Raw genomic sequence first — 11,095 nt, forward strand, 5'->3', positions numbered from 1 at the left:
CACATTCATTTGGAAATTTTTACTTTCCAAGGAATATTTGACATCTAGGTAGTTATCAATAATCCTATAGAATATATTATTGTTTAGGTATAGATTGGACCAGCTGAACTCTGAGGTTCCTTTAACATTTTGAGATTCAGTGTTTGTATATTGATATGTTAATATTGTCACTTCAATAAGACTTCAAGCAGTTCAATTGGCTTAGTGTATCTTTAATGAATTGAATTGGACTCTCAGATACCCAGTCTCCCACTACAGGGTCCAAATCATTAAGAATACATTTAATTTTTCAGTTTTCCCAGAACTCCTTTCACATCTTTGTTTCTGAAAACTATAGATTAAGGGGTTTAACATGGCAATGGCAAGGGTATAAAACAAGGAAGTCATTTTGTCTTGATCTAGTGAATAAGCAGAACTTGGCCTGAAGTACATAAAAAGGAGAGTTCCCTGGAAGATTGTGACTGCAGTTAAGTGAGAAGTACAGGTTTAAAATGTTTTGCATCGGCCCTCAGTGGAGCGGATCTTAAACACAGAGAGGATAATATAACAATAAGAAATGAGGACTGCTGAAATGCTGACCATTTCAATAAAGCCATAGACAATGAAGATCACCAGCTCACTGATATGGGTATCAGAACAAGAGATTAATAGAAGAGGAGGAATACCACAGGAAAAAATTAGTAATCTCATTGGACCTGCAGAAACTCAGTGTGAAGATTAAAGTAGTATGGACCACAGCATCCACCATCGCCACCATGTAGACACCAACCATCAATAAGTAGCAGACCTGGCTAGACATATTTACTGTATAAAGCAAAGGGTTGCTTGTTTCCATGTAGCGATCAAAGTCCATTACTGCTAGCAATAAGGACTCACAATCTGTAAAGTAGCAGAAGACATAGAATTGCAGAGCACAACCAATGAAGGAAATTGATTTGTCTTTGGCAAAGAAGTCCACCAGCATTTTGAGGCCAATAGCTGTGGAGTAGCAGCGGTCAGAGAAGGACATACGGCTAAGGAAGAAATACATAGGTAAATGGAGTTGTGGGTTTATCCTGATTAAGATGATCATCCCAAGATTTGCTACAATAATAATTAAATAAATGAGGAGAAAGGGAACAAAAAGGACCACCTTTACCTCTGGAGCATTGATAATTCCCAAGAGGATGAACTCGGTGGGGATGGAGTAATTCTCATTTCGGTTTTGTTCTCTCCTCTGTTTCTGTGAATAGGAAGCAGGCAAGTGGAGGAATTATATTTTCCCTCTTTTTAAAGCTAATGAGAACAGGGTTTTCGGACTGGTTCTCATCAGTAAGAAGGAGACAAATAGTCCCTGCACACTATATGTTAATGCCAAAGAAAGATATGGAACTTCATCTTGTCCAGACGAGGTACTCACAAGCAGAGAAGAAGGATGTGAAGATATAAAGATGCCTCACAATTTTATAGTTCTTTAAAGCTTAAAAAATTCCTTAGCACAAATGGATGAGTAGTGAAATGCAAAAATGAATATTTCAAATTTTTCTCTGTGAAAAAAAAAGTTTAGATTTAGTGGATATTTTTCTATGATCAAACAATTAATAAGTATAGATGAAGATCTTTATATAAGCTTTCCTGAAACAATTCTGAGAAATATCAACAGTATTATTTCATAATCTTCCTCCCTAAAGCATAAGAACCTCAGGTGTTACAGTCTCCAACTAATGGAACTGATGCATATTTAAGCATTACTAAACTTGAATTCAAGAAGATTTGAACTGAAATTTTGCGTCAGACACGTATTAATTATGTGACCATGATCAAATACCCAAACACTTCTCAGCCTCAGTTTCCTCAGTGGTAAAATGGGGGCCTCAACTCAATAAAATTTTATTAAGGAACTACTGCGTGTCAGGAAATGTGATAATCATTGGGGATACATCTCCAGGCGTAAATAGTGTCTATTCTCAAGGAACACACAGTCAAATAAGACAACATACACATCTTCACACGCATGTATTTATTTATTTATGCATGATATCCTCAAGGGAAATGTATATGTATTAAAGAGAACTGAGAGCTTCCTGTCGCATAATGTGGGATATTAGCTACGAATTGTATCGACAAAGAATCTGGGAGGCAAAGCTAATTAGAGAAAGAAATCCAGGATTGAGAAAATGCCAAATAAAAGTCCACTCAGATATAGAGTCCTCTGTGAGTCACAGCAAGTGTTTTAATAAGTTTTCTAATTTTATTCTCAAAATCCCTAAGAACAGGATGGTATTATTTTCTCTTTTTATATAAAGAAGTTGAGGCAGACAGAGTTTAAATGATGTAGTCAGGATAACAGAGTTTGTATCTTAAATGAAATGTAAACTCCTCCAATCTTTCTCACTCCAGGTGTAGTACTCTACTCTCTGTTCCAACTATCTTTCTCTAAGGAAGTAAGGGAGATTATAGTATAAATAGACTGGAAAAATAAAAAGGGAGCAAATAGATGGAGGGATTTAAAAGCTAAGCAGATTTTACTTTTAAGCGTTGTTGTAATAGAAAGCCACTGAAGTTTATTGAGTGGGCTTGGGGGGTGACATGGTCAGATCTACTCTTTAGGAAGAGCAACCTGATAGCTCATTGAAGGATGGAGGAGATTTAAAAGTGATTGAATGACACAAGGAGACTACCCACAGGGCTACTACAATAATGCTGGTTAGAAGTATTTAGTGTTTGCACCAAAGAGTTGAAAATTTCAAATGAAAACAGGGGTTGTAGAGAAGATATGTCCCATAAGAAAAATTGATGGAACTTTGCAACTGAAGGGACATTCTCTCTCTCTCTCTCTCTCTCTCTCTCTCTCTCTCTCTCTCTCTCTCTCTCTCTCTCAGTGTGTGTGTGTGTATTTGTGTGTGTGTGTGTGTGTGTGTGTGTGTGTGTGTGTGTGTGTGTGTAAGAGAGGGGACGCGATAAGAATGACACCAAAGATTCCAAATCTTGGTGATTAGAAAGTTGCTAGTACCCTCAAAAATAAAGATGACAGAATCAGAAGGCTAGATTGAGGTACAACTAAAATCTTCCAAGAAAATCCCAACAAAACAAAATGTTGTCAATCTCAGATGAAATTAGTTATATTCAGTTTTGTCCAAGTGCCCAAAAAGTTTCAGCCTCAGTTTAATTTAACAAGATTTTCTTTCTTGCTGTGTGTATCGTGAAAGGTCATGTCTCATAATGGGTAGAACTACCCTAAAGAACTACTCTTAGAATCATGAACTCTTCCCTCTGAGTGTATCACTAAGGACTAAGGACAATTAAAAACACCATTCTGAGCCTCAGCTTGTTCAAATGCAAAAGGAAGGAATAAATCATACATGCATATTGTGCACAAAGATTTCTCATCAGGCTGAAAAGAAAATACTCACATTAAGTTTTTTGCAAATTTCATTAAAATCTGTTCCTATTCATTAAATTTGACAGATATTTGTCAAATATTAGATGCATGACAAGATGCATGGTTACTTGATGTGTATTTTACTGGTCTTGGAGTTAAATAAATCTGTTGTCAGGTTCTACCTTTTTCTTCATATAGGCTGGTGTGATCCTTCCCACTCACAAAACTCAGAATTCTTCATAATGTAATAATTTGGAGAGCAAGTTCTGATCTTCAGTGATACAGGGAAATTTCTCACTGAAAATTCCCTCTATTATGACACACATGTCTAGTCAATAAACACATAAATGAGCACTCCCAAATATTCTAGTTGCAATTCATTGATCCTTAATGCTTTAGTTTCCCTGGTGTTTTCAGATGAGTATAGAAGGTGCCTTTAGTCCTACATCCCTGGAACTTTCTTCTGTGTGTGTCCGCTAAGGATACTGGGAGCCTTGTAAAGCATCTGCATCCTTTTTCAGGATGAACTTTTTAAATACCTGAAGTTAGTACATTCGAGGTCACTGAAACTAAGGTTATATATTTTTTCTACTATCTGAGTGCATGAATGCCCGACAGAGTCCATCTGGAGACATGTAAGCATGTCTCTGCATCTCTACCATTTCTCAAATTCCATGATTCTTGGAGTTCGGTAACTCTTCCTGGGGTCAGGAAAGCCCTCTTCCTGCTGGGGACAATTCTTTACTCCTTCGAAAAAATGCCAGGCAAATCTGTTCTTTTTTCGTTGCCACAATTTTGTGAATTTGCTAAACTGCACTTGGAGTCAAACGGCTGGACTTCCATGGCTCCTTCGCTGCTTTCTATGTGAGCTACGCCAGGCAAGTCACTCAGTTGTCAGAGCCTCAGTATCCTTTTGAGTGCGGGAGGGCTGTGCAGGTCACCAGCCTCACTTCTCCTTCACAGCCATATGAATCCAGTGAGCAGATATTCCTCAGGGTGACGGGAAATGACCTGGCATGCACTGGCAGACCTTGGCCTCTTTAGTCCAAGGTCTTTGCAGCAACTCACTTAGGGTGAGTCACCGTTCCATTCATTGCATAGGACTGTTTAAGAAGCAGCCAGGGCATGGCCCGTTTAATGAGGCCCAGAAAAAGAAAGACTTTAGTCTGGGAGGGAAACAGTCACAGTTACTCTTGGTAACCACTCTCAAGCTAGGAGGGTCCAGAAGATCCCTTAGGCAAGATCTCGTTGCATCCCCAGTTTCAGAGTGCAGTAGGTTTAAGGTTTGGGGAGAACAGAGCAGGTACTCACTGAATCTCCCAGGCTCCCAATACGTTTACCTGTACAAGGAGGGAGCCACTGCTGGGATCTCTGAAAGGCTTTCTAGCTCTAGAGAGACCAGAGCATTATCGTTAGTGTCAAGGTTTGTTGGTGGTGAGTGGCCTTGGGCATGGCCAGAGCCAAGTGGACATGTTTGTGAGCAAACTTTGTGGGCATGATTTATGTTCAGAATCAAGAGATTGCGGGATACACCTTGGATTCCTTAGGCATTTAATTTTTACTTAATGTTTGTTCCTTACCTGGTCAGAAACCTCTCATTGGTGTTAACTTTTCAAGGCCACTCATGTAGTCAAGACTTCCAGTTGAAGATGTGACGCAGATCTCATGACTGACACAAACGTAGCATCCAGAAAGAAGTTGACTCAGCCCTTTATGGCTTTTAGCTCCTTCAGCTTCTTACCCTGTATTCATATCCTGACACCCTACATTCTGAAGGCTAAGAAATCTCAAATCCTCCTGATCCCTTCCTCCGGGTGTCCAATTTCTAGACTGTTGCCTGCCTTGAGTCCCCTTGCACTCACTCGGTTTCTCCCCTTCATATGCTGCTGCCCTTCATTCCTCTTGTTGATTCCATTGGCTCTCCCTCACAGGTCAGAACACTGCGAAGTCAAGGAACAGTGACACATCCTGACTGACGTGATTGTCCTCCCCCACATCCCTTCGTTCAAGTAAAGCCGTGCTCAGATGCTTCTACCCTCCTCTGTGAGAGTCTTTGACTTGAAACGTAGATATTCGACCTGGAACAACCTTAGAAACTGTTTTACTCAAGCATTCTTTCGCTTTTTTGTGTCTTGGTCACGTTTGCGTGTCTGGTGAAGTCCATGGACCCCAGATCCAGTCAATATCTTTTGTAATAATTGAAGGGAAGGCAAAGGTTCTTTTAGCTCTTAGTGGAAAGAAAGATGCCTTCAAAAACCTGCACTTTCGGAATTCTGGAGCAGGAGAAGCCACAGAATGGAGCAGACGAGATTTCTGCTCCAGAGAGCCTGAAAACCTCTCGCAAAAGGTCCCTCATGCCCCAGACCCAGAGCAGAGCCCAACCCTGCCTCAGCGGTGCAGCGCTGAAAGGAGAAGATCCGAGCAGGCTTTAGGGACAGAATCTACAACAGCCGCCCAGGTCCCTCCACCCACAGGTGACAAGGGTCGGTGAGAGGGTCTCTTTGGCGGGTCGAGAGGGGAGTAGGGTGCCCCCATAACTCAGGCCCCCTTGGGAGGCAGCGGCGGAGACGGGAGCAGACTAGGGCTCCCCAAGCAGGCAGGAGCCTGGATCCGTTGTTGAAGTTCTCTGCATAAACCCCCTGAGGGAATGGAGCCCTTGGGGTGGTCCTGCCCTGACCTGAGCACCTGAACTTAATCTCACACTGAACAGCAGCACTGACCCCGCCCAAAGCCCTGAGGCTGGGAAGCAGCATTTGAATCTCAGACCCCAAATGCTGGCTGGGCGGATCTGGAGGCGAGGTGGGGGTGGAGAGGACACTCAGAAGTCAAATCACTAGCTGGGAAAAAGCCCAGAAAAGGGAAAAAAATAAGATTATAGAAGGTTACTTCCTTGGTAAACAAGCACTTCCTCCCTTCCTTTCTAATGAGGAAGAACAATGCTTACCATCAAGAAAAAACGCAGAAGTCAAGGCTTCTTTATCCCAGCCCACCCATGGGCTCAGGCCATGGAAGAGCTCAAAAAGGATTTTGAAAATCAAGTTAGAGAGGTGAAGGAAAAACTGGGAAGAGAATTGAATGATATGCAAGCAAAGCATGAAAAACAAGTAAACACCCTGCTAAAGGAGACCCAAAAGAATGCTGAAGAAAATAACACCTTGAAAAATAGGCTAACTCAATTGGCAAAAGAGGTTCAAAAAGCCAATGAGGAGAAGAATGCTTTCAAAAGCAGAATTAGCCAAATGGAAAAGAAGGTTCAAAAGCTCACTGAAGAAAATAATTCTTTCAAAATTAGAATGGAACAGATGGAGGCTAATGACTTTATGAGAAACCAAGAAATCACAAAACAAAACCAAAAGAATGAAAAAATGGAAGATAATGTGAAATATCTCATTGGAAAAACAACTGACCTGGAGAATAGATCCAGGAGAGGCAATTTAAAAATTATGGGCCTAGCTGAAAGCCAAAAAAGAGCCTAGACATCATCTTTCATGAAATTATCAAGGAAAACTGCCCTGAGATTCTAGAACCACAGGGCAAAATAAGTATTCAAGGAATCCACAGATCACCACCTGAAAGAGATCCAAAAAGAGAAACTCCTAGGAACATTGTGGCTAAATTCCAGAGTTCCCTGGTCAAGGAGAAAATATTGCAAGCAGCTAGAAAGAAACAATTCCAGTACTGTGGAAATACAATCAGGATAACACAAGACCTAGCAGCTTCCACATTAAGGGATCAAAGGGCGTGGAATATGATATTCCAGAAGTCAAAGGAACTAGGACTAAAACCAAGAATCACCTACCCAGCAAAACTGAGTATAATACTTTAGGGGAAAAATTGGTCTTTCAATGAAATAGAGGACTTTCAAGCATTCTTGATGAAAAGACCAGAGCTGAAAAGAAAATTTGACTTTCAAACACAAGAATGAAGAGAAGCATGAAAAAGTAAATACCAAAGAGAAGTCATAAGGGACTTTACTAAAGTTGAACTGTTTACACTCCTACATGGAAAGACAATATTTGTAACTCTTGAAACTATTCAGTATCTGGATACTGGGTGGGATTACACACACACACACACATGCACACGCACATGCACACACACATAGAGGCAGAGTGCACAGAGTGAATTGAAGAGGATGGGATCATATCTTAAAAAAATGAAATCAAGCAGTGAGAGAGAAATATATTGGGAGGGGAAAGGGAGAAATGGAATGGGGCAAATTATCTCTCATAAAAGAGGCAAGCAAAAGACTTATTAGTGGACGGAAAAAGAGGGGAGGTGAGAGAAAAACATGAAGTTCACTCTCATCACCTTCCACTAAAGGAAGGAGTAAAATGCACACTCATTTTGGTATGAAAACCTATCTTACAACACAGGAAAGTGGGGTATAAGGGGATAAGCAGGGTGGGGGTGATGATGGAAGGGAGGGCAGGAGGAGGAGGGAGCAATTTGAGGTCAACACTCATGGGGAGGGATAGGATCAAAAGAGAGTACAGAAGTAATGGGGGACAGGACAGGATGGAGGGAAATATAATTAGTTCTTACAGAGCACTACTATTATGGAAGTCATTTGCAAAACTACACAGATTTGGCCTATATTGAATTGCTTGCCTTCCAAAGGGAAGGGGTGGGGAGGGAGGGAGGGCAGATTGGCAGACAGGGGCAATTAGAACGCTCGGTGTTTTGGGGTGGGGGAGGGGACAAAAGGGGAGAAAATTTGGAACCCAAAATTTTGTGAAAATGAGTGTTAAAAGTTAAATAAATAAATAAATATAAAAAAAACCCCTGCACTTTCACAGACCCCATCAAATCCGTTTATGCACCCCGTGGCCATCTGGGAATCCAGGTTAGGAACTCCTGAGTGAATCCAGCCCTGGCGTTGCAATCAAAAGGAAAGCCAGGCTCTGACAACTGAGCGCCTTGCCCACATGAGCTCAGAAAGAAAAGAGTGAATGTGGTGCCATGTATGCCCACCCTTTGGACTCCCAGTCCAGTGGCGGAAGTCACCAAAGTGTGACCAAAAATACATCTGCTCAAGGAATAAAGAAGTATGCCCAGCAAGAAGGGGGCTTTCATGAACACATGGAGAGTAAGTCATCTGCAAGGATTGTGGCATTTGAGAAATGGAATAGACGTAGTGATATGAGTCAACATCACGTGCTAGGCTGGAGAAATGAGATGTAGAGCAGAGCCTGGTTGTCCCCTGCCCACGGAGGCCTTCCCCTGCCTTGGTGGGTGGAGGCAAGGGCGGAACTAAGTAGGGGAGGCCTCCTTCAAAGGCCTCCACAGCTCTGGGGCAGTATCAGTTGCTTCCAGAGCTCTAACGGAAGAGTTCGCATTCTCTGTCCTGTCCTGAGTGGAAGCTCTGAGAAGGAAGGAATCAGAATCCTAAGAACACGGACTCAAGGGCCCTACTTGAAAATCTGAAGACAGAGCTCACTTGCTTGATGTGCTGGGGCTACTTCACTCACCCAGTGACTGTCCAATGTGGCCATAGCTTTTGTACAGTGTGTCTTCTCCAGTGCAGTGAGGGAGCCAATGAAAGCATGACTTGTCCGCAATGCCGAGGGCTTCTGAAAGTCAGTGACTTGGGACCCAACAGGAACAGGCAAAATCTGTCCCTCACTAGTCAAATGCTCTGACGTCATTTGCGCCAGAGTACGGTGAGTCTGACTAGTTGTGATCAAGACGAGGAAAAAGGGCAGTGCTGTGAGGAAAACCAGAGGGTCTTCACTGATTCCTGTTGTTAGTTCCAGAGCACAAGGATCACCAAGTGCTTCTCCTGGAAACAGCCACTGGCAAGGGCAAGGACAAGCTCCAGGAGGCTCTCACTGCCTTAGCGAACAAAAGAGAGGAGTTTGAAAGGGCTTTGGGCCAAGTGAGAGAGAGACCCTCCTTCAGCGGGATGAGGACACTGAGAGGCATTCCATTCTTTCTGAATGTGGGAAAATGCTGCAGTTCCTAAAGGATGAAGAATATCCGTCTTTGCAAAGACTGAAGGAGGAATCCAGACACAATCATGTTAAGCTGAAGGAGAACAAGGCCAAGCTGCCCCAACAGATCTATAATCTGCCACGAATGGCTTTCGAAGTCGAGGAGAAGAGTGCGAAGACCAGGAAGGCGGGTGTGGCGCCCATGGTGCCTCAGGTGAGATGGAAGTGCGGCGCGAGTCCCAACGAGTCCCTGATGCTGGCGTGTAAACAACTACAGATGGGGGCTTTGGAAGAGGGGGCAGAGGTGGCAGAGCCAGGGTCCCTCGAGGAGAACATCTTGAAGTTGGTGACAAAAGGGCTCTCCCGGGATGACCCTGTTCAGAAGCATGCCAGAAAAGCCATGACCAGAGAGAACGCCACCAGAGCCCTGACTCCTTCTCTGGAAAGCCATCCGAGAATGCGTTACGAACTCCTCACTGCAAAGCTGCTGACCTGGCAAGATGACCGCCATCGCCTGCTCTCCAAAAGCCAGGCCGCGTATGAACAGGGAGAAGCAACCTTGCCAGCTGTGGGCTCTGCTGGCAGGGCTGACACAGACAAGCCAGACTCTGAGGCTGCCACACAAACTTCACAGAGAGGAGGCCCTAAAAAATTTCAACTCTGTCATATCATTCATGATGATGCTGTTCAGATAGAGACCCTCTCCATTCCTGCTACCTGCCCTGAGAAATCTCATCCACATGTGATCATTTCTAGTTCAGTCAGGGTGATCCGGGAGCTACAGGCCGTCTGCAAGGATGGAAAAGGAACAGAGCACCAAGACAAGGAAGAAGAAGACTATGATTATGACCTAAAGGACGTGGAGACGTCTGCGCCAGAACTGACTGAAAATAAACTGCTGGACAGTCCTACAGTCAGGAGTGCAAGCTGGAAGCAGATGATCAAGCAGAGGAAATTGAAGAAGATGATGATGAAGAAGAAGATGAAAACAATGAGGAAGAAGGAAGCAATGACCGAGAGAGCAGTGGAGGGTCTGATGAAGAATATGGCAGTTTGACTGATGAGGAAAGAAGTGTCATTAGACCAAGGAAATGGAACAAATATCCTTGTGATGTGCTCCAAGAGTTTGACTATGACGGCTCCCAGGACTTTGATTCTGACTGAGGATCATTGAAGCATTTGACACTTACCTGGAATGACGGCTTTGGTGGCTCTGCCCATACACGTCAGCCTCTTGGCTGCTGCTGCTGTCCCTGCCTGTGCCCCTGCCTCTGCCGCAGAGTCTTGTCAATTACCTTGGAAGGGGAAAGGAGAAAAAATAAGCATGTGGGGATGTTCGGCTCTGTAGTCTAATTCTGGCCTCTAGACAATTTTCTGCTGCAGGGGAAAGGAATCAATAAATAAAATTTTTATCGATCAAATTAATAAAACAAATAAAAATAAAAATAAATAAATAAATAAAGTAAGAATTTTTTTTTAAATGATTAAATAGATATATAAACAAGTAAATAAAAAGCTTAAAGAAATCAGATCTCTGTTTCCTCTACTGGCAGTATCACCCACCGGTATCAGAGGAAAATCCTCTTTCTCCTGACACTGCCAGAAGGTCTATTTCCCACACTTTACTTTAGTCCTTTTTTGAATCTGAACGATTTTCCCCTCCCGTGGAAAGAATTGACTTTACGTTTTCAAATATACAGCATTCCTAAGATTGAATCTTAGTGAGAAAAGGGAAACTTTTGAAGCCAGTGAGATACTTAATTCCTGATTTTGGTAGCCACCTGCAGCTGGGCAAATGTAT

General features: G+C 42.9%; 1 protein-coding gene and 1 pseudogene across 1 annotated transcript; one reads left to right on the top strand and one right to left on the bottom strand.

Moving 5' to 3' along the window:
• Positions 1–281: 281 nt before the first annotated feature.
• On the bottom strand, positions 282–9,009 carry LOC140516730 (olfactory receptor 5W2-like; annotated as a pseudogene).
• Positions 9,010–9,310: 301 nt separating this feature from the next.
• LOC140516731 (probable RNA polymerase II nuclear localization protein SLC7A6OS) lies at positions 9,311–10,458 on the top strand. Its single transcript, XM_072627693.1, is given in 2 exon segments — positions 9,311–10,193; positions 10,196–10,458. Coding segments are annotated over 2 exon segments (1,146 nt in total).
• The last annotated feature ends 637 nt before the right edge of the window (positions 10,459–11,095 follow it).

This window comes from Notamacropus eugenii, chromosome Y, assembly GCF_028372415.1.
Source record: "Notamacropus eugenii isolate mMacEug1 chromosome Y, mMacEug1.pri_v2, whole genome shotgun sequence".
NCBI classification, from domain to species: Eukaryota; Metazoa; Chordata; class Mammalia; order Diprotodontia; family Macropodidae; genus Notamacropus; species Notamacropus eugenii.